This window comes from Papilio machaon, chromosome 25 (assembly GCF_912999745.1).
Source record: "Papilio machaon chromosome 25, ilPapMach1.1, whole genome shotgun sequence".
Classification (NCBI taxonomy): domain Eukaryota; kingdom Metazoa; phylum Arthropoda; class Insecta; order Lepidoptera; family Papilionidae; genus Papilio; species Papilio machaon.
In genome coordinates, this window is record NC_060010.1 from 4,426,701 (window position 1) to 4,451,782 (window position 25,082).

The 25,082-nt window shown below is 32.9% G+C and overlaps 1 protein-coding gene across 2 annotated transcripts; it reads left to right on the forward strand.

The window, feature by feature from the left end:
- The first annotated feature begins 2,274 nt into the window (after positions 1–2,274).
- Positions 2,275–5,635, forward strand: LOC106720187 (juvenile hormone epoxide hydrolase). Of its 2 annotated transcripts, none has more exons than XM_045684266.1 (7): positions 2,275–2,431; positions 2,808–2,990; positions 3,175–3,423; positions 3,540–3,686; positions 3,793–4,138; positions 4,609–4,837; positions 5,416–5,635. In XM_045684266.1, exons 1-7 carry the CDS (start codon positions 2,339–2,341, stop codon positions 5,627–5,629), a joined length of 1,461 nt encoding a protein of 486 aa, XP_045540222.1. In that variant the 5' UTR covers positions 2,275–2,338; the 3' UTR covers positions 5,630–5,635. The 2 variants fall into 2 exon arrangements, with proteins under 2 accessions (XP_045540222.1, XP_045540223.1); XM_045684267.1 differs by having other exon boundaries at positions 2,275–2,416.
- Positions 5,636–25,082: the final 19,447 nt, after the last annotated feature.

Sequence of the window (25,082 nt, forward strand, 5' to 3'; positions counted from 1 at the left end):
TGGAATTCGACAAAATAGCAAAGTGACCTCTGCCCATTGACATCTGTAGCGTTGCTTACTTTTAATCAACAGAGAAGGGTATGCACAGAAAAAAGGTATATCCTCTAATGCGTCCCCTTCTCGTCACTTCCACTTCCCCTTTCTATCCTTTACTTGCACGAAAAAGGTGTCCGCTGCTTTGTCTTCCTACGTCTATAAAAAAAAAACCTTTTCATCTTTTTTTACTATCAACTTATAATTGTCTTGTTACAAATGACAAATACATTAAGAACCTCTCTGAGATTGAATGAAAATGGCGAAAATCTTATCTCCATGTTAAAATTTTTGTCCTTGAGAAATTATGAATAATCCGTTGATGTAAATTTCTTTTCCCAGTCCCTGCCTACATCCCTGAATGTCTGAATATAAACTGCAGACTCGTGAACGATTCAATTCAGATAAAAGGTTTCATGCACAGCTGGCGTCTTTGCAAATTTACGATGTTGCGGCGATCAAGCGTGCAGGAGGCTTTTTGTAGATTTTTAAGATTTTGTTTCATGAAATTGCTGATTGAAATGCCATTTTAAACCATGAACGTTCTTTAGAGGAAACTTACGGTATGCTTGAAACATATCTCATTGATATTTCAGTTCAATTCTCGCTTAGTTACATTCTGAAATTATGTAATATCCGATGTCGCGACGTTCGGATGCAGATAGAAAAAAATCGGTGTTATTTATACTGAAAACGGAACGAAGATTACGATAAAATATTTCTTCACGTTAGATTTTTAAATGTACGATTTGTGTATTTTGTAGAATTCGCTTCGCAAAAACTTTTATTTTTTATTATAAGGTGGCAAACAAGCATGCGGCCACTTGAATTCGCCAAACAACGAAGTAACCTTTGCCGCAGATGGGTTGCCTACTTTTAACCAACGAAGGAAGGGACACACAGGAAGACGATATTTCGCCTACCTATGTGTTCTCTCCTCCGCCACTTCTCCCTCCCTAAGGATGGAACGCGAACTAAAATGAGGTCTACGGCAACATAAGTTAGCATGCATTTTCCAACATTTGAACACGTTGACACATACTACCGAAATATTTATTGTGAGTTTCAATAAATTTTTTATTGTAAAAATGGTAACGTGATTTTTTCATGAAAACTAATTAGAACGAAAACTGAAGTCTTAAAATAAAGAAAGTAATGTCTTAAGCTAATTAAAATTATAGAATACGTAGTTTAAATGGCAATTTTAACAGAACATTTTGCAGCATTTATTTTGCTAGACTAGAAAAGTTTTCCTGTTTTATTAAAGAGTGCGATACAAAAGTTTTCCATTCAAAAAATGCAGAAAAACATTGTCAAACTAGAAAAGTATTTACTCATGCGAGTTCCACTTGTTTTACAACGTAGCTGACGTGTTTTATTCAGACTATGTGAGAGCAAAATGTGCTTTGTTACCTCCACCGCGTAGACCGAATGACCTAGAAAAACTCGCGTATTTAACTTCGAAATACGTTGAAAAAGGAACGACGAATTGATGACTTTGTTTACTTAAACAACTAAGCTTTTTCCATTCCTATTCATAGCTCGCAAATCCACATTTGTTCCGGGTAATCTCCGGAACGGCCGGACTGATTTTGACGGGACTTTGAGTAGAAGGTAGCTGATGTACGCGGGAGTATTATAGGCTAATTTTTAATGCGCGCTGACTAAATCACGGTTGACTGCTAATATGAATTAAAGTCTTTTATAGCTTTCTTTCTTTTGCGGCCGATGGGGCAGCAAAGTACTGGAATAGCGGCTCCCGCAAGATGGACCAATGATCTGGTTAAGGTTGCGGGAGTATCCTGGATGCAGGTTGCACAGGACCGATCATCGTTGCGATCTTTGGGGGAGGCCTATGCCCAGCAGTGGGCGTAACGAGGTTGAATGGATGGATATCTTTCTTCAATAGTTACAAAAAGATTGAAAAAATAAAGTCCAATTGATAACCTCCTCGTTTTTGCAGTCGGATAATAAGGCTATTTTGTCCTTTTTTTCATTAGTTACAAGTTTCTTTGATCATAAATTCGTCTATAAGTAATGTTAAATGATAACATATCAAAATATTTAATGTTATAACTTCGTTGGGTATTTAAAAAATCAACGTACAATTTAATCCCCAAAAGGTCAGATTAGATAGTGACAATCCAATCCATAATAAACACATTGATTTTTTTAACCGATTACTTTATTGATAAGATTGTATATACTCTTGATAGTAGTTTAATTTATATAGTAGACAGGACAAGTCGTTTTATTAAGTGATTTGCAATGTGATTAAGTTTTTTTTAATAAATAAATTTGTAAAATGGCAAAGAAAAATAAAGTACAAAAGAAGAAAGCTAGTTCTGTTACAGAACAAAAAGTAGTTCAAGAAACAAAAAAAATCGGTTCTAGCAATGTAAGTAATTATAATATTTTATCAAATTATATCAAAACAATCGGTGGCTCAGGGGTTAAGCACTTGACTTGCAACATGCAGGTCCTGGATTCGAATCCCGCCATGTACCAATATGTTTTTCGATTTTCGATTTACATATGTACATTTACCCGACGTTCTTACGGTGAAGGAAAACATCGTGATGCTGCACATATCTGAGAAGAAATTCAATGATATGTGTGAAGTCAACCAACCCGCACTTGGCCAGCGTGGTTGACTATGGCCTAGTCACCCCTAACTTGGGGTAGGCACCGAGCCCCTCGGTGGGGACGTATAGTGAGCTGATGATGATTTCAAAACATCGATATTTTTGTAATAATTGTTATTTAAATTCCAGATCTGTTTATTAGTAACATCTATAATAGCTCTTCTAGTTGGTCTGGCTTGTTTCCAATTTTATGTCAACGTGATTGCAGTTCCAAATTTACCAGCGATAGATTTGAACGAATGGTGGGGTACCAACACGACCAAACCAAAAGATACTTCTATAAGACCATTTAGAGTTTTATACATTGATTCTGTAAGTATTTAATACGATATCAATTAATCTAGAACCAGCGAAAGCAGAGCATTTATATGAGGGAAGGGTCGATCAGAAACCAAATATTTTTATGGCCAAACTTTTTCACAGACACGAAATGAAGTAATCACAGTTCTGAATCTTGTCTTACCTTTACTTATTAGCCAGTATATATAATTTCCAGATGCAAGAAGGTCTTCGTCGATTATTCGACAGTTACCGTAGACATCCAAAGTTGAAAAGTTTAACCGAAAATTCGAGCTATGGCGTACACTCTGATGCTTTTGGACAATTCTTCGCGCAGTGGCAATTTAAGTATCCGTTTAGAGATCGTGTGAGATATCTTAATAAGTACGAGCATTTCAAAACTTATATACAAGGATTGGATATCCATTTCGTTCATGTGAAGCCTAAAGTTGATGCAAACATAAAGGTAGATGTTCAGATACTTATAGATAAAAAATGAATTAATAGAGGACACATTCTGAGAAGGTTGTCTTCACACGTCATTTTAAAAACAAAACAATGTAAGAAATGTTTTTCTTTCAGGTTTTTCCAATCCTACTTATTCACGGATGGCCAAGTACTTTCAAGGACTTTTACGATGTGATACCAATTTTAACCACACCAAGACCTGGATATGATTTCGTATTCGAAGTCATCGTCCCCAGTTTGCCTGGATATGTTTATTCACAGGTATTCTTTGATATTTTTTTCGATTTTTGCCAGAAGAAAATGCGTTTCCAACACACAGTTATACAGCAGTTTTGTGGATAAATTTCATAGCATCAAAAATTTTCAGGCCACTAATAAACGTGGATTGGCACCAACTCAAATAGCTGTAATTCTCCGAAACCTGATGAAGAAGATCGGTCATGAGAAGTTCTTTATTCAAGCTGGTGATATTGGTCATTTTATAGGATCACATATGGCAACATTATTCCCTGATCAAGTGCTAGGCTTCCACACGAATACGCCAATTAATGCTTCCAAGTTGGCTAATTTGATTTGGCTACTTGGATCTATTTGGCCAACATTGGTTGCTGGAGATCAGGCGGATAAAATGTATCCGATTAGCGAGAAATTGAGTTATTATTTGGAAGAATCTGGTTATATGCATTTACAGGGTACCAAGCCCGACACGATAGGTATGTTTTTATAATTATTCGTAATAAATATAACATTTCGATATACACTTTTGTTCCACATTGAATTTTAATGATTCATGGAGATGCTAACTAACCGTGCATTACTGGACCAAAATACTCGTTTATATACTACTAGCAGTCGCCCGCGACTCCGTCCGCGCGGATTTAAAAAATAAACGTAATAAGCAGCCTATGTGTTCTTACAGATGTTCAACATCAGTGCCAAATTGCATCAAGATCTTTTGCGCCGTTCTGGAGATACCTTCAAACAAACATCCATCCATCTAAACATTCGTTTTTATAATAAAAGTAAGATTAATATTATCTCTGTTTTGTCAAAGATAATGATAGGGATGATGACATATTTAATACACAGATTTTGGTCTCAGAAACCAATGATAAGTGTGTTTGTAATCGTAGTCGGTATTAGGTGTCTAACCGTCACTAATTAATGTTTTAATTTAAAACAGGGTACGTTTTACAAGACTCCCCCGTTGGACTAGCTGCGTATATGCTTGACAGATACATGGCGTTCTCAAACTCTTCGTTCAAGAATACAGAAGAAGGTGGCTTAGATAATATATCCACTTTTGACATGCTGGATAATGTGATGCTGTACTGGATAACAGGTTCTATGACGTCAGCTATGAGACTGTACAAAGAGACTTTTGCTAGTGAAACGGAATTGATTTTGGCAAGGTAATCTATTGAACATTTTTTTTAAATTTCATAGTTCAGAATACAAAGGACTGTAATTATTTTTACGACTTTAAAAGTGAAATACTTCATGATAAAAGGTAATTTTTTTGTAAGGTGTCAAAAGTGCATGCAGCCACTCGAATTCCCCGAAATAACGAAGCGAACGCTGCCCACAGACATCCACAATGGCAGATGCGTTGCCTACCTTTAATCGACAGAGGAGGAGACGCATAGAAAGAGAACATTTCCCTATGCTATGCGTCCCCTCCTCCGACGAATTCCCATCCCATTACCATCCTTTACTTTCTAAGAAAAGGGTGAAAGAGGACTAAAATAAGGCCCTCGGCATGCACATTCAACAGACAAGACGCGGATTTACTTCCACTTCAAACCTGTCCTCTGTGTGGTCCTGTTTTAGTGTTACAAAACGAATATTGCTGCAGAATTGTGTTATTATTTGTTTTTATTCAAAGATTCCAAAAATATGAAGGCAAAATCACTGTAAATATAATAATGTATGTCTCAAAGATCTGGTTTTCCTTGTTTAATTTCATATTTGTTTTGAATTTCTGTTTCAGAATCCCAACTCCTGTACCTACTTGGGCTCTAAGGTTAAAATACGAATTGTGCTATCATCCGGACTGGCTTCTTAAATTGAAATACCCTTCGTTACTTGGTACCACCTCATTAAATGACGGTGGACATTTCGCTGCCTTGGAGAAACCTAAAGAATTAGCAGCTGATGTTTTTAAAGCTGTGAAAAGTTTTCTAGAATTTTATAGAAAGAAATAAATTTAATTCAAATGAAGATTTTCTATTTATTATGTTTATTTCCATCCAAAATCTAAGGAATTTTTGTACGCAGATATTTTTTAAGCACATAATCTTATGTTAAGTGACAATGTAATCGAATGAAGGTGATCTCTTATTCAGAAATAACTATATCAACATGTTCAAACTGGTTCTTGACCCTTTTCTTGGCTGTTTCTTTTCGTAAGAAAGACAAGTTGATTATCTCACGAATTTAAACAGTAGTTAAGCTTCCATTTACGTCATTATCAATATTTAAAGTAAGAAGAGAGTTGCGACAAAGCATTTGTAGATCGTTAAATGAATTCAAAGCGTTTAAACTTGCGCTGAAATGCTTTTGAATTACTTAAATTGCTTTTCTCGATTCTCATCGCATTCCGTACCAATGTTTCTTTTGTTTGTCTTAATAGTGGAAAAAAAGATACTCTTTTAAAGTGTACTGGGTTAGATAAAAATGGACTAGCATATTATTATAGTTAAGCCAATATAGTTGATCACGTGTCATTTCGTCCAAAATCCAATAACGTACATTGTAACGACTGGCATAAGTATTATTTACTAGCTGTCGTCCGCGACTTCGTCTGCGCGGAATTTAAAAAAATAAATAATATGTAGCTTATATGTTCTTCCAGACTATGTTTTATTTCATTAAGATACATTAAGTCTTTCTGGAGATACCTTCAAACAAACATCATTATCCATCCATCCATCTAAATTTTTAAAAAGAATTCTGTTTTAAGAATTTTCTCCTTTGGCACAGATTTAGAACATAGTCTGGAAGAACGCATAGGCTACTTATTATTTTTTTATTACGCACGGACGGAGTCGCGGGTGACTGCGAGTAGTAAATAAGCCAAAGAAATACATAATGTAGTCTATAGACTGTACTTTACCATAAACTGCGATACCCTTGGAGTTAAAATCTGTGGGGATTTTTAAAACGATTCAGTGGTTAGGCTTGGCGTTTAAGTACTACGAAGGACTTAAATTACTATCTTAAATATGTTGAACGTTTCCGTTCGTTTTAGCTCTCTTGTTGATTCTTCAAGCGATTTAATGGACAGATGGAAATGTTTTAAATTATTTGTGAGAATGGGAATTTTCTAACTAACGATTTTACATCTTGTTTTCCTTTGATGGGTTTTGGATTGTCCAATACGTTCCCAATATTGTATATATAATATCTTTGTTAATTTCCGGGTGGAGCAGTGGTTTTTTACAGGTTCAGATTCATTACCCACCTTGTACCAATGTGTATTTTGATTTTATAATTTCATATGTACATTTATCCGAAGTTCTTACGGCGATGGAAAACATTGTGAAGTCAATCAACCATACAGGACTTGCTTAACTAAGGCCTAGTCAACATAGCGTAGGCTCGACTTCTTAGCTAACGACGAATAATAATTTCTTAGCAAGAATCTGTGTCTGAAATCTTATCTGCAGTGAATTGCTACTAAGGAAAGCCTGCGTTTTATTCACTATCTTAGTATTCGGCAAAAGGGATTTCAGTAAATTGAATTTGAAGAGCGTAACAGTTTACGCTTCACATCATTCTCAAAAGAGGGATTTAAGAATTCTATTTTTAGTTAAGATGCCTTAAGCAGCAATTTAATCTATCTATATACTCGTATATAAAAGAAAGTCGTGTTAGTTACATTATTTATAACTCAAGAACGGCTCGATTCAGCCGATTGACTGAAAATTGGTGGATTTCCTGGTTCTAAGCTACCTACAAACAGACATAGGATAATTTTTACCCTGTTTTCTATTTTTTATTCCTCGCGGACGGAGTCGCGGGGAAAAGCTAGTAAACTTATAAAATTCTTGATTTAATATCTCCAAGATATATAGTACTAAGTTTCAAAATGGAAATTACATAATAATCGATTAACACAATTTCTTTGATTCAACAATTCAGAGATATTTACTTTCTGTTCTGTTTTGTGGGTTTCAACTGTTGATTAACTTGTGTAAGAATATATTTTTCCCCTCAACCTTTTTTTAAAAACAATGATATCGATGGTTTGTATTGATGTTACGGCAATAGTAATTCACGGTAAGGCCCTTCATATACTAGGCATTTAAGTCGCTAAGTAAGAGGCCATATAATATTATAGGGCTTCGTGCACTCCACTCGTTGTCGACATTTCTATTTGGCTTCGCAAATGACGTCCCTCGCAATCTGTGTTTCAAGATCGTCGTGAGAAAAGTCGCTCTAATTTTATTATTGTTGTACTAATAATTATTGTATTGACCGAATAGATAACTCGTGTTGAAGATTCAACGTTGCTTGTACAAGCGATTCTCGCGACGCAACAATGCGATATTAGTTTCGACGATTTACATTTCTTCAGAGCTGGGCATTAACTCGTTAATCCGTTAATCGTTAATTAACGAAGTTAACATTTTGCTTAACGGATTAACTTTTAAGTTAACTTCAAAAAGTGTTAACGCTTTTGTTAACTTCCGTTAAACTCAACTTCCGTTAATAAAAGTCCGTTAATCGTTAAATTAGAAACTTTGGGACGTGCTGTTATTTTGTTTAAATTACGCGCCACGCCACGCTCGTAAGTACAGCTATGTTAGACGACTGTCGGCGACTCGAATGGTGAACGAATGAGTTGATAATTGATATATGTGAAGTTCGCGTGCAAGTGTATGCATCAGAACGTCCGGGAAAGACGTGACCAACAGGACAAAATAAAAAGAAGGTTCGAAGTAGTATATTTCATTACGAGTATATGCGTAAAAGCATGCGAGCATGAGTATGTAAAAGCCCACATTCCGAACGCTCTTCGTCCCTGCAATACGCCACTTTTTGAGCAACTGTATTAAACACTTTTTTACTCGTGCTTTCTCTTTAGCTTTTCTAAACTTGTCTTTCCCAACTGTTAAATAAGCAACCACGAAGTTTTTACAAAAAAAATCATTGAAGTTTTTATGATTCACGCAATTATTTCTAAAAAGAAGCTTCTAATTTGTTACAATACAGATTTAATGATTTGATTCAATTAATTAGGTTAGTTTTCATTTTATTTCATCTCATTAAATTTCATTTTCATTTCATATCAATGAAAATATTCTACTGAAGACTTGGTTGTTTGGGCATAGTTCCCTTTGCCTACGCAGAATGGGTGAAGAAAACAAAAAAAAATCTCTGTTTGTATTCTTTCACGGTTGGCGCCATTTTCCAAACATTTTAGTTAGTTGAGTTTATCGTCTTTTTATTATTCTATTAAATTGCTTCATTTTTTCGCAACTGTATCAAAAATAGTTGTTTAGTACACGTGCGAAACTGTCATTACAACTTGTTCCAATTGTCAACCCTCACCTTCGGCTGCGCCTCGGCTCGGGTAGACATTTGTTGGAACTCTTTGCAATATCAGGCTTTCTGCACTCGTAATGAAATATACTATAATGCATTCATACTTGTCTCTAATACTAATGTGTACATTAGGGTGTTTCAATAATAAGACTTTTTTTTTTTTTTAATGGTGTCGAAAAGTTGAAAGTACACATAAAAACAAAAATTTTAGCGCCTAGTAAAGCCCTTAATATTAATATTAAGGTTTGCCTCTATTCATTCGTTATTTTTCTATTTAAATAACACGGGAAAACTTTTTTTTTATTTTAAAATTTTAATTACTTTGGATTGGCTTGTTTGCGCTACATCTCAAAGCAAGGGTCTATAGGAAATTTCACGCTCTACAAAAAACGTCTGATGGTCAAAGTTCCTCAGATCAACCGTTTCAAAGATATCTGCGATCAAAAATAACACTAATCAAAAATTTCAAATATTTTCCAATAAAACTGCAAAAAAATATCATACCCTATATTTATCTTATTTTTTTCTGTAAAATCACTTGAATTTTGTTTGCTTGAGACGGTTAATTTTTTTTTTTTTTTGCTTATTTACTCAATACGTAACTCACAAAAAGCACAAATACATATAAATATAAAGGTTAAAAATATCAAATAAATGATTTTTGGGTTTATTTTATGACAAATTTATTTAATTTTCCACCGAATACTAATAAATTTTATTGAACAATCAATTTTTTATAACAAAAAACAATATTCAACAACAAGTAATAAAATTTTTTCAACTTTAAAATATTACAGTTTTATAAAATTATTTTTATTGCAATTAGGATATCGTTTTCTATGTTCTGTCACTACTTGTAATAAATACTGAAGCTGTTCTTCATTTTTTGTTAAGCATCGATTATACTGCTCTATCAATGCCACACCGCGTTCTGCTACATCATTTACAACTTTAAGTTTTTCAAAATACTCCAAGTTTTCTATGAAATTTGGATTCTGAGGCCACAAAGCTACATCCTCATCAGTGAAATCATACGACAAATTAAACGATTCAAACAGATTTACCGATTTCTTAGACACAAATTGACTAAGATCTTTATTTAATAATGACTCTAAATTTTTCTTATCTATTATAAAGCGATTTGTTGTAGTTTCATTGGTTTTACAGTTTTTGAAAGCCTGAACTATTCTTCTTTTTATTTCAACTGATACAGTTTTGTCAAAGAGAGATAAAACAGACAACTCGCTGTTTAAATACCACAAGTGATCGGCTAATTTTTCTGAGCATGTCCGTGAAACAGTATTATATATTTACGCAAATTAAATTAATAATATAACGGATTAAAAAAACAATCAGTATCAATGAAGAAAGACAATGACGAGAAGATATAATAAAGCGTTAAAAGCAGAGCAACAAAGTGAAGTTGGTACCGAACGGCCAGTCTTACCAACACAGAGCTTATTAGCTACACTACTCAGATCAAACGATTATACTACTTTTGTCGACAGAGCTAAATAAAGCTCTGTCGAATTTTTTGAATGGAAAAATTGATCAAATTTTATAGTTGATTCAATTGATTTAAAATATTTACATAAATTTTTTATTATTTTGAATAAAATGCAATGATGAGTGCTTGGTTAGTTAATGTAATGAGGAACTTTACATTTTCTTCTTACAAAAATTTATGAAGTTTATGACACATAAAATAAATTTGCTATAAAATAAACCCAAAAATCATTTATTTGATATTTTTAACCTTTATATTTATGTATTTGTGCTTTTTGTGAGTTACGTATTGAGTAAATGAGCAAAAAAAAAAAATCACCATCTCAGGCAAACAAAATTCAAGTGATTTTACAGAAAAAAATAAGATAAATATAGGGTATGATATTTTTTTACAGTTTTATTGGAAAATATTTGAAATTTTTGATTAGTGTTATTTTTGATCGTAGATATCTTTGAAACGGTTGATCTGAGGAACTTTGACCATCAGACGTTTTTTGTAGAGCGTGAAATTTCCTATAGACCCTTGCTTTGAGATGTAGCGCAAACAAGCCAATCCAAAGTAATTAAAATTTTAAAATAAAAAAAAAGTTTTCCCGTGTTATTTAAATAGAAAAATTACGAATGAATAGAGGCAAACCTTAATATTAATATTAAGGGCTCTACTAGGAGCTAAAATTTTTGTTTTTATGTGTACTTTCAACTTTTCGACACCATTAAAAAAAAAAAAGTTTTTTTATTGAAACACCCTAGTGTACATTCTATAAATGTATAGTCAAATTACTATTGTACTTATTACTAATGTATAGTAAACAAGTGTCGCCACATAAGTGTGAAATTAGTATGTATAATTTTGGTATGGTTAACTGTTAACGATTAACTTTAACTTGCCTTAAATTTTCGAGAATTTAACGCTTTAACGATTAACGAAGTTAATTTTTTAATTAACGAATTAACGATTAACGAAGTTAAGTTTTCGATTAACTGTGCCCACCTGTGCATTTCTTTATGTACTCCTATGTAGAAACTAACATGAATCCAACATTTCTGACGTCACGTCACGACACAACGGGTGACGTCACAAAAGCCGATACATCTCGATTTGTCAGAAAGTAGGCTGCGCTAATTACTCATTGTTCAACATTCATCAGACATTTTCTTTGGGAAACTAATTGAAAAAAAAAACATTTGTCATTTGTTTTCTGTATTAATGAAAAAGAAGAATTGAATGAGTATTGAATATGGTATGAGTTTTTTTTATATTCCGGGATATACATAACTCATACTAGCTGTCGCCCGCGACTCCGTCCGCGCGGAATTAAAAAATATAATAATAAGTAGCCTATGTCTTCTTCTAGACTATGTTCTACATCTGTGTCAAATTTCATCAAGATCCGTTGAGCCGTTCCGCAGATACCTTCAAACAAACATCCATCTAAACATTCGCATTTATAATATTAGTAAAATAATATTATTAATATAATTAATATGTTCAAATAAATAAATAAGATATATTGAAATTAAAAATGTTTGTATTAAACAGTGTTATCTCTGTTTTTTTCAATTAACATGAACGAGAGGAGAATACGTTTCATTTACAATTAAGAAAGACTAATAAAGCTTAGATAAAAAACACATTAACTAAAGTTCCAAAAAAATATGATTTTCCAATTTAATAAATGTAATGTTCCAAAGTTGACGGTAAAGTAAATCATTAATCATAAACTTCGTCTCGGAAATTATCTGGTTATGATTTCTTTAAATCATATTTCATGGACTCTAGTTATAAATGGTAGGTAGTTTGACTTGTCTACGCAATGATAAGTATTGAAAAGCTATGCCTTTTATCATGATTTTGCTTGTTATATATTTACTTTATTAGTATTTTATCAAATCTAAATTATTTTATGAATATGTATTGAGAGTGTTATATATAGTTTTCCGACTTATAAAAAATATAATGCCTTTTTAAAGTCGATCGATATTTTTAACTTTTTTCCATACTTATTTGGCTCTTTAAATATAGGTTTTTTAAAATAACTATTATGAATTATGTTTGAGAGTTTTCGCATATCTTTATTCTTAGAACAAATGACATTCTTACGCATATCCTCTTTCACATAATCCATCGATACTTTGGTTTTCCTATAGCTTTGTAGCCATCCACATTCACATTCAATCTCATTATTTTTTTTTGTTCATGTCAAAGGTAATGATGGGGATGACGAATATGTTTTATACAGGTATTTTGATCTCAGAAACAAAGGATTCGTATGTTGTGATTTTTTGAGAAGATGTACGCATCCGGTTTAGTATTTCCAAATTATTAATTGATTAAATTATTTTTTATCAATAATTAGTTATTTTAGTGAGTTTGTCAAATGTTTATTAAATAAAAAGAAGGTAGGACAGTGGTGTCCATATTGTCTTTGAAATAATACCGTGTTAGGAACGAAAAGACTGTTGGCGGTATTTATAAGGAAGCATGCGCTGTTGCCATCCGTTATTGCGGAACGTCTGACATTTTTGTTTATTACTGTGAGGAGTATTTATAAGTAGAGTTAAATTAGTTATTCTGCTGTTTACTGTAAGTAAATTTTATATTTTCATTTCAAGTTGACATTCAATTATTTCTTCGGTAACACAATGAAGCTTAAGTTGTGTTTTCTTTTTGCCCTTCCAACTCGTAACCAATAAATCGGAGCGAGGCGTTAAGAGCTTTAATTGCTTTCTCACAATCCAATCGTATCGGTGATGAAATAACAACAAAGCGAACGAACCTTACTAAAGGAATTAAGCAAAGGATTTATACTGATTTTGTAGAACGTACGAAGCAGATCGGAAATCTATGATCGAATTTAAGAGTGTCTTTTTAAATCAACTATTACTTAATCTTAAAGTGCTAATTGCTCAGTCGTTAACGGTACGTACATTCAATGTGAGTACGGGTTTGAATTTTGTCACTTGACTATTATAAACTACGTAATTTGTTGTTTAAAAAAAATTACAGTATTCCTGTCACAGAAAAGGTTAAATAACCCTTCACTAAAATTATCCCTTTGAATCAGGGGGATAAACCTATACTGTCATTCACCACATATCGACGCTGGAAAGCATAAACGCTGTAACCCTTAAAATCGCGAATATGTTTTTCACAAGTTAATAATTTCAACCATTATCAAACAATAATGATTTTATTATAGGTTAGCACAAACTACACAACATTGCTAAATACCGCATGCTTGTAGGCGTATCAGCTCACGAGTTATCATTTTTTGGCTCTCCTGTAAAGTTCATACTTTCGGGGTTACAGCGTTTACGCTTTCCAGCGTCGATATATATTTGAAATCACGATATGTTTTTTTGTGTGTCTCAGCAGTGCAGACACGGTAAAATGAACAACTTGTATCCTTTCCTTAGTAATATATTCAATTAGCATTCAAAGGGTTAAATGCCATAATTAATACATCGTTCACATGTGTTCGGTATTACGTCGTAATTCACAATTAATATTAGTAGAGGGCAAATATTAGACATACGATGGAAGCAGCTGTGTACTATCTATTTGAACTAACAGTTTACAAGACTGTAATTATTTGATCAATGTTCGATTTGATTCACAAATGAGATTTATTTATTTATTTATTTATTTATTCGGAGAATTAACAGACACAAGTTTATGTTATAGTTACATGCGTACAATCTAATATATAAGTACATAAAAACTTATATCCTAAAATATTCTCACTGAGACATACATAATTATAAAAGAAGCTACAAAAAAGTAAGAATACATACTAAGTGTAAAGTGACAAGTAATAATAATATGTAAACAGTCCAATCAAACATATTCTGCCCGGTAACAAAGCCACGTTACGATGAAAACAGTAAATTATATATTTACAAGTGTATAAGATGCAAGGGTAATTTAACTACTTAATTTAATAGTATATACTTAATTACTTAACCTTACTACTAAGTGTCATAAGCCCAATACAGATAGTAATAAATTGAATTGTAAGTATACCTACGTTTCACATAGATACATTTATCTTAGCCCACAATAGCAATTATTTCTTTTTTAAATTTATATAAGCTGTTGCCGAAAAGATTTGTAGAACCAAATTTTATATTATATGATTTACATATTCTTTGTAGAGGAGCTCGCTCGCCAGTAACGCCGTCGATCGCGTTCGTCTAGCGGGGGTTCTGAAACGAATTTCTGCCAACAAGGCAGGGCAGTTATACTTAGCATTACATATGTTGTACAATATAGTAGCATCTATTTGTTGCCTTCTATTTTTAAGTGTAGTTATACTAAATTTTTCTTGAAGTTTTTTATATGATAAAGGTTTTCCAAACATGCGAAGATGCACCGCACAAAGAAATTTTCTCTGTATTCTTTCTAGTCTTTCTATGTAGGTATTATAATGTGGGTTCCACACTACTGATGCGTATTCTAATTGAGATCTAATTAAAGTTTTGTACAAAATAAGATAGCTTGAGAGCTTTTTAAATGGTTTGGTAATGCGCAATACAAAACCCATCATTCTATATGCTTTTTTGATAGTATTTTCAATGTGATGATCTAATATTAATTTTTCGTCGATATAAACTCCAAGGTCTTTTACTAATTTTACCTTCTTTAACAGTATATTACCCAATTTATATGTATTTACAATGTTCTTTTTATTTCTAGTAATAGATATTTGCATGCACTTATCATAGGCTAAATATAGTTTATTGTTTTTACAATACTGTTCCAGACGATCCAAATCTTCTTGTATCAATAAACAATCATTGAAGTTTTTGACAGTTTTATATATTTTAAGATCGTCAGCGAACAACAAAAAAGACGCATGTTTGAAACAGCTCGAGATATCATTCACAAAAATAATGTACATTAAAGGACCGAGTATGGAACCTTGTATAACACCAGATGTAACTTCTGCCAAATTGGACATATAAGAGATGGAGTGTACACTGTTAAATACTTGCTCTTAAACATATCGTTTCGTGTAGTACAGATAAAAATTATATGTTTTTTCAATATACAAGTGGGAAAAGGAATAATGTAACCTTCAAGACTTAGTAGTTCACTATAAAATTGTAATTTCTCCCAAAGTATTGAAGCTAGAGTTAAAAAAAATACAGGTTATTATCTAAAAAGCTCCGTACGAGGGGAATTTAAAAAATGTTAAGTAGTAATATGTTGAGCCGATCCGGAGATACCTTCAAACAAACATCCATCTATCCATCTAAACATTCGCATTTATAATATTAGTTAAATTTCATTAGATTTCTTTTAAGTTATAGTTTGTTAGTATTAGTAATACTTTTATCTAAACAAACCAAAAACTGAAAGCTTGATGGAAAGTACATACATACAAATTAGTTGGTAATGAAAACCACAGCAAACATTACAGCAAGTTATGAGATGGCGGCGTACGTCGCTGCAGTTAATTATACTTGTATCAAAACATCCTGTTCATTAAAATGAGACAAGAGATGTACTGAAACATTCATTAATCTGACAAAACATCTGTCTTTATTTATTTTACTATACAAGCTTTAGGGTTAAAAACACTTTAAAACCTGTACCTCTAATGCAGTAATTGTCAAACTTATTTCTTTCACCGCCCCCTTTGAAAATCAATTATATTTCAGAGTCCCCTAATTTTATTCAGCCCTAAAACTTAAAAACCACAATTTCATTACTTTAATTAATTTCAATGCCCCCCATTGTTTGGGCCCCTTATCGCCCCCTCCTAGGTTTTAAACGCCCCCAAGGGGGCGTTATCGCCCACTTTGGGAAACATTGCTCTAATGCAAAAAAAAAACTATTACACACATCGACAGCGTTATTTCCACACACATCAGCTATTTTCTATTAAATGTACCGTAAAAATCGGTCCAGTCGTTGTGGAGATTACCAGGAACAAAAGCATACTTGCGGACAGACAGACAAAAAATTTAATTTATCGTTGAAGTATTGTAATATAGCATGTGTATGAATAAATATATTTTTATACTAGCTGTCGCCCGCGACTCCGTCCGCGCGCAGTAAAAAAAAATGGGGGGGGGGGGGTTTATGAAAAATAGATGTTTGCCGATTCTCTGACCTACTGAATATGCTCACAACATTTCATGAGAATCGGTCATGCCGTTTCGGAGGAGTATGGCAACGAAAACTGTGACACGAGAATTTTATATATTAGATTACACACAGATATTCCATTTTTGTTTAACTATAAGAAAGATCTCAAGATATGTTCCGTGAACTAATTAATGTCAAAGAATAATACGGTAGAACAAGACAGTGTCGCCTAGAGTCAGTTAATTATTGCTGAGTAATATTAAGCTTTTTTCATTAGTGCTAGGTTTTCACTACAGAAACACCTACATAAAAAAATCATGTCATAAAATATAAACGCCCATTTAACATCTTACTAATATTATAAATGCGAATGTTTAGATGGATGTTTGTTTGAAGATATCTCCGGAACGGCTCAACGGATCTTGATGAAATTTGACATAGATGTAGATGTAGCCTGTAAGAACATATAGGATACTAATGTAAAACTAAGTTTTTTTAAATTGCGCGCGGACGCTAGTTAATTAAATAAGTTTCGAACAATAGTAATTTGTATTTGTGAATAACCAGTATAAGTCATCTTGTTTACTATTCACTGCGAACAACTTGTTCTTACACTTGAGAAACCGCTGCAACTTAAACTTTAAAGTTTATGCTTGAATACAAGTTATATCAAGTTCCAAGTTAGTCGCGGTGACGGGCAACAGTTTGTACTTAGAATAGCTTGAGAACTCTACAGTTTTTTATTTAAATAATGTATGGATGGATTGGATGGATGGAATGAACAAATAGATAAAAATAAACATGTAAGGAACTATATAAAATGCATTTGGTCCGCAGTGAACAAATATATTAAAGCACAAAAAGATGTTCTATGTTTGTGTCTTGAAAAAATATGTAATCTCTGCACATCCCTCTATGGTAAAGGAGTAAGAAAGTCAACTATTGTAACAAAATGGCGTCGAAGCGAACGCGTCAGTTAATTCTGTTGGTATCACGACATCCGCTTCATTAAACTGAAAGACAAGAGCGCGCTCGAAACTCGAGTCATTAATTTAATGAAACGCCACGGCTATATGCTTGCAGCGACCAAAGGGTTACATTAAAAGTTGGAAAACTAGACGATTAATTTAAAAAAATATACTCCGGAGAACAGTACGGAATAAAATAATATCTTCCTTTCCAAAAATTGTCAAAACGTTCACACTATAACGTGTACGCAAAATTGGGAACTGTATAGTTTAAATGGAAGCTAACGTTTTGTCTACACACGTAAGTTTTAGCTATATAATCCAACTTTTTATTTAAAACTGTTCACTTAAAACTAAAGGTGTGTAGCGGGCTTTATAGTCAAACTTCAATATACGGGAAACTTAACCTTATAGTCGGGTAATAATTACATTTTTTAATTCCAACAAATATATTTTCATTATTTTTAGGCGTGTTATAACTTTTTTCCTTTCTGATTAAGCTAGTACAACGTAATGAAAGTAATATTTTACCCCCCCTGGCTTACATTTATAGAATTAATAATGTTCATTTTTCAGAGTCAGTCGTTGTGGCGAGACGAAATTAAGAAAGGAACATTAAGCCAAGAAGATTATGGTAATTTTTTGCAAATTGATTAAAAAAATGCAAAATATGAATAATGAAATGAAGCGAACGTATTTTACATTGATGAAGAAATTATTAGAATATCAGAACAAAGAAAAATGGATGTAAACGAATTGCAGTATTTTTAAGGTTGCGGATGAACGACGTCCATTTTTATTCATCTAAGAATAACTACAGAAAGAGGTATAGTATTATCTTAGTCCTAAAACTAATATTCTCAATATTATTTTATCTGTAATGTCCACAATTCGCTTGCGGCGAAAATATACCGTTTTAGCTGGAGAAAGGGGATTCGTGTTTTAAAACTTTTATCGGGATTTAACAGTAGTTTGGCGCTTTAATATTTTTATTCGGACTTAAATTGATTTGGGCAAAAGCATTAAATGAAAATGAATGAGATTTTTTTTTAATCGATGTTAATTTTTTAAATATTAATGAGACATTTATTACTTTATTTCTCTTACTTTCCAATTCTCACTCTTATAAAAACTTATTGTTATTTCTTTTTCCTTCAATGAAACAGAGTAGGATGATAATATGTTATTGTGTGTGTATTTGTGTTTGTGTCGTTTAGGCAGAAATGCAACGAGAAGAGGTGTTATTCTTGTAAGAAATAAACTAAAAATCTATCAAAGAGTCGTAAATTAGTAACTGAATAGCGATTGAATACATTTTCTACTATAAACGTTAAATACAGACCTTAAATAAAATATTACGTATAGCAAAAACAAGTAAATAACAGCACAGAAGCAATCATCTGCAATCGAATTCTCTTTTATCGAGTTAAATCTGTCGCGTCAGTGATTCGGTTGCCGTTTATGTCATTATTTTTTAACATTCGTCCGCAGCTTGCGGCGACATCTTATTTCCCAGATCCCAGAGGAAAATCTCATTACAAAATTGATTGTCATATTGCTTCAATTTTGATTGTAAGAAGGTTATAAACAAATGAATACTTAGACGCAAAAAGGTTTATTTTTAGGTTACCACATTTTTTAAGGCTATGATAGTCGAGTCATGCTGTAATTTTTTTTTTATTTTAGGACTAAAGACATGTACAGACTGAGTCCGTACTCTTTTTTGTACATATTACTTATGCTCAATTACAGTTTTGAGTTCTTTTTTTAATTAATTTCAAATACCTGTGGTCATGGAGGCTGGAGGATATTTTTTTCTTGTAACACTCTGCTTGGTTATTCATGAACTCGGAACTCCAATACAGTTACTATATTTACCTAGATAATAAAACTAGGCTAACTATAGTTTACATTAGCTTGTGGATTTTAGTGTTTTATAAAAGTTTAAGGATTAATTATATTGTTCATACATTTACGTAAATGTACGAGTAAGTACAGAACATGAGAATTTGCATCATATGGATGTGGCGTTATTTAACCGCGAACATTTCACGTATGATCTGAATTCCTGTTGTATTAAATATTATTTTTTTCTCAATGTAAATTGAATTTTCGTTTAATATTGAACATTATTTCTGTAATTTTATATCATTACTGTATGTTGCACGTTATCTGTTATTTATTTGTTGGAAATTTTTGTATGATTGAAGCAACAGCAACAGCAACAGCAGCAACAGCAGCAACAGCAACAGCAGCAACACCAGCAACAGCAGCAACACCAGCAACAGCAGCAACAGCAGCAACAACAGCAACAACAGCAACAGCAACAACAGCAACGGGGAGGAGAAGGCGGCAATATGTCGCCGCTCTCCCCCACAATAGCCCTCGGGTAATGGATGCGGGTAGTCCATTGCTCGCCATTGTGGGCGGCCTTCCCCTGTAAGGGAGCTGACGGGATCGCGGACCAAAGCGAAAGCGTGCCCGTGATCCCGTCCCGATGCGTTGGAGGAACAGAGAGGTTTAGTGGGTATGCTTCCAAAAAGGAAGAGAATTCCACATAACTACCGCGTCCCCCCCTTGGAGTATGCATAAAGCATTCCTCTCTGGAAAAAAAAAGGCTCCAAGCCCCACAGTCCCCACGTATAGTGAGCTGATGATAATGAATTCGGATTATTACTTTTTTCTTTTCTTGGACACTTACGGATATTTAAACATTTTCTCTCTATCTGCAGTTATAAATGTATAACTAATATTAGCTATATCGTTGAGAGGAAGTTTCCTCGACTAACTTCTAACATTAAATACTCATTTGCAGGGAATATGCAGCGGGTAAATGTTACTGCATATTGGATAGTTTGTTAGTATAATCTTTGGCTTAGTGATCGGGATGATGTGGGCTTTGGATTCGTTTGATATTAAAGATATTAAAGAAAACTTAGTTTTATGTATATAGTTATAGCTAAATATATGTATTGATTTCGCGTGATTTTTTTTAAAATAAAAGACATAGATTTTATACCAGAAACTCTTACTGGTATTCGTAGAACACACCAAAGTCTTATTTTCTACCGTTATAAGACAAGACGAGGAGACAAAATTTTGATTTTTTTTTAAATAAAGATGTTGTGATTTTTTTCTATGAAATAACTAGCTTCTACCCGCGACTCCGTCCGCGCGGAATAAAAAATAGAAAACGGGGTAAAAATTATCCTATGTCCGTTTCCTAGTTCTAAGCTACCTCCCCATCAATTTTCAGCTAAATCAGTTCGACCGATCTTGAGTTATAAATAGTGTAACTAACACGACTTTCTTTTATATATATAGACTAGCTTTTACCCGCGACTCCGTCCGCGCGGAATAAAAAATAGTAAACTAGTAGTTTAAGTAGTAGTAAAAGTAGTTTCCTGGTTCTAAGCTACCTGCCCACAAATTTTCAGTCAAATCGATTCAGCCGTTCTTGAGTTATAAATAGTGTAACTAACACAACTTTCTTTTATATATATAGATATATAAGAAGATAAGATAACTAATAAAATAGAAAATAACTAGTTTCGCGTAAACTTTTTTGATATCGCAATAAAATTGCGAGACAAAAAAGGGTTGAATAAAATGTCGACGGTATTCTAACTCGTTGGGCACTAATTCGATTCAAAGATGCTGATTCGGTTGTAAAATATTAATCCAGACTTGGAAGGGTTTAAGCCTTTTATTTGTTCTTTGTTCTTGTTCGTGTAAAAGGATTTAAAGGGTGTTTTATCAAATAAAATGATCAAAAGAATGCGTTCTTATTGGCGTATTGTACAGTTAATTATATTGCGAGGTAGCGCACATGAAGAACTTACACATTCATTGAACAACAACAACAACCCTGTACCGCGTGTCATCTAATATCATTGTTAGGAGCCTTTTTGTACTTCATATGGAGTTTATCTCTGTTGCGTAAACATAGTAAGCCGGGTGTTATCCATGGCCTGATGATCCGTTCGCGTCTTGTTCCGTTGATATATTTTGAGTTCAACTCTATGGCCTTGCTTACCGAATATATTATATAGTTTGTTGCAACATTGCCCGTCTTGGACAATCCTGGTCATCAGACTTTAGCAATTTGACAGATTTTAGCAATTTCTCTTTGAGGAGAGTGGAATTTAGATTGGCTATGAATGCAGTTTTACCGCTTTTATGATTTGTGCGAAAGACGTCCTTGAAGTCTTGTAGTTTTATTTCGATATTAACTGAGTTTCCTACTTTCATCACAATGTCTGTCAGGATGTTCTTCGATTCTTTACCTGTTTCCGGTACGTTTCTGATTTCAACGCTTACGCAGCGTAACTTTAACTTTCTTTCAAAATGTTCAACTTTACATTCGAGGTATTGAATGCATTTCCGATCATATAATCGCGCGTCTTCCTGTTTTTATAATTTTTCTAGCATTTCGTCATACTTAGCCAATAAAAATACCACTGATTCCTTCAATTTGTTGTTCTGTTCCATAAGTTCTTCTTTTACCGCTTGCAGCGTAGTCGAGTGGGATTCTTGTCCTGCTTTGAGAACTGTAAACATATTCAGGAGTTCTTTTGTAAAGTCCTCGTATTCAAAATTCTATTTCTCTTCTCGCCTTCTTTTTGAGCGATGAGAAACAAATGCCGGCGACCGGCATTTACAGTACTACTACTACTACTACTAAAAACAAAATTACATACGCGAAAATCATTACTCTCTTTGTCAGTCGGGTAACAATTACGCTTAATTTTCATGTCTCTAGTTTAATTAAAAAGCATTGTTATTTCTTCCCGGTGTACTCATTAGCGTTTGCAAACGATGTGCCTCAGCCTACGCTAATGAAGCGGATGTGGTATGGTAATTAATAATACACAACTCCAACAACTGTGACTTTATTATTAAGAAAATATAGCTACAATTGTTCAATGTAATGTAAATATACGAGCTGCTATATTATGCTCATATAAAATATTGCACTTAAAGTCATCTGCGAACTGCATCTACGTCAACTACGTCTAACATTGTTTGTCGAGATGTTTGACAAACTCTTCGTCTTCTCACTAACCTTATCCCAGGGGTCTCCGCGTAAGCCTTAGTGTTTAGGCTTAAATACGGCTGAACGACTATCTGTAGCCAACCCGATACTTGAGAGAGGATGGGCTGTAAGTAAATAAATGTTTTCATGTAATTTAAGAGCTTGTTCAAAGGCAGAGGATTTGTGCCATTCTCTTTCGAACAAGAATAAAACTATGACCACTCGACACTCGTCCAATCTACAAAGGGAGAGATAATCAAGAAATTGATTAGTTTGAGTAAGTCAAGACTTTTCTTGGTTCCAAATGACAGATTTTCTTTCACCTATTTTACTGAAAAATAAATCGTTTAAAAATATAACATTTAATCCAATAGTTCTACAACCCGTGATTTCGTTTTTTCAAGCACTGTGCAGCGATTGCTTGAAGTTTCACCAGATTTTATAGACTAAGTTTGAAAAACATTGCTCGTAAAGTGAAACTACTAAAAACCGGTGAAATTTATTTAAACTGCGGTAAGTTTTGTGAAACGTAGCGGCCCGTCTACGAACGTGCTACGAACGTTCTACAAACTTTCTACGAACGATTAACCATTCATTTTTTGAACAACAAACTTTTAATGATTGCATTAAAAATAATTAACGTTTATAAAGTTCCTAAGTCGTGTATTCAAGTGTAAAAATAAATAACAGATTGACCAAGTAATAGCCAAAAGAAGCTTCAATGAAACGGAAACTATAATAACAATTATACATATTATTTTTATCACCTCAGTTTTTTTTTTTTTTTTTTTTTTTTTATGGGCGGCGCTATGCCGCCCTCTCGTTCTACCCCTGGCGTATTTTGGGCCAGAGACGTTATTTATCTTTATTTATTAATCATAAAATTCTTAAGCTAGTTACTAATTTATATTACATTATTTCTTAATACTACTTTAAAACTTAATGCTATGTCATATAATTTAACATTATAAAATTACTATCTATATACATATAAAATTTTCATTTAGAATACATATAAATTTGCTAGAATTACAATAATAAAATGATTTACAATTTAAAACTTTACTAAAACTTATGTCGAGGTTAAAAAATGTAAAAGGTAAAATTAGAATAAATATCACATTTTGGCAACTAGCTTACTTATTTTCTAATGTCAACAGCATTCCTATTGTGTTCTATTTCTATCTATTATCTTATTTGCTATTTCCTTGCAATATTCTATAAATTTTGTTCTACTCTCCTTGTTTCTTATTAAATTTTTTATGTTTTCTAATGATATTTTCTCTTTTGTTGCAGTTTCAAATTCTACTCTCTTCCTACCAAACACCGGACACTTATCACCTCAGTTGTATTATTTTTTATTTATTACCTTTTTTTATTTTACTAACGCCATCTATGTTTACAAATACCATAACAAATACCATTTTAGGTAAGTGGCATAATCTAGGGTGGTGGGTTTATTTAAACAGATTTTGTTTTTTATTTTATTTCAATAATAGCTAATAACTCCGTTCGCGTGGAATTAAAAAAAAACTAAATAGTAGCCTATGTGTTCTTCCAGATTAAATTTTACATCTGTGTCAAATTTCATCTAGATTCGTTTAGCCGTTCCGGAGATAACTTCAAACAAACATCCATCCATCCAAACATTCGAATTCATAGTAAGATTCACAGCTTACAGCTTTTAAGTAATAAAGTGTCTGACTAACTTCTCATATATAATTTAAGTAGCCCGTTGTATTATTATACGTACCGTAATATTCATCTCTCATACCAGCATCATTAAACCTAATTTTGAAGGTTATGTTTGCGGCAAACGAGTATTTGATAGTGTAACTTGATACATAAATCTCAACCGTTATTACACTAAATATCCATGTAAAGTTTAAGGAATTATTCATGTAATATCCTAGTATTATAAACAGAGGTTTGTGGAGTTACGTTTTAAGGAAGGTTTGTTCCTTTAATAAGTTTTCTGTGATGATACACATGTATAATAAAACAAGGTTTATCTGGGCCGGTGAGGCGTTAATTTTGACAGAAAATATGTAAAATTAACTTAGGCATAGTGAATAATATAAAAGAAAGACGAAGAAGCAATACAACAATGATCACTCCTAATTCTTAAATGTGGTAACAATTGAAAACTTTGTAAGAACTTGTCAGCTTTAAACTAGTTTTCTTTATAAATCTAGCGCGCGTTGTCGCGAACTCTTGTATTAAAGTTTTATATACCTTTGTTCCTTTTAGTATTGTGAAAACGAAAAAAATTGTTTGAAAAATTTTAGACAAAAAAAGTGAGAGTTTTTTAAAAATGTCCTAATGGCAATTTTCTTACATTAAATTATACAGAAATCATATTCTACATTTTTTGTAACTCATACGTTTTCATTGAAAATGAAAAAGATAACAATTGTGCTACTGCATGTGTTGTGACAGTGGAAGCTTACGGTTAATCAAAATCGTGGTATGATTTTTTTATATTCAGTTTGTTATAAACTGTC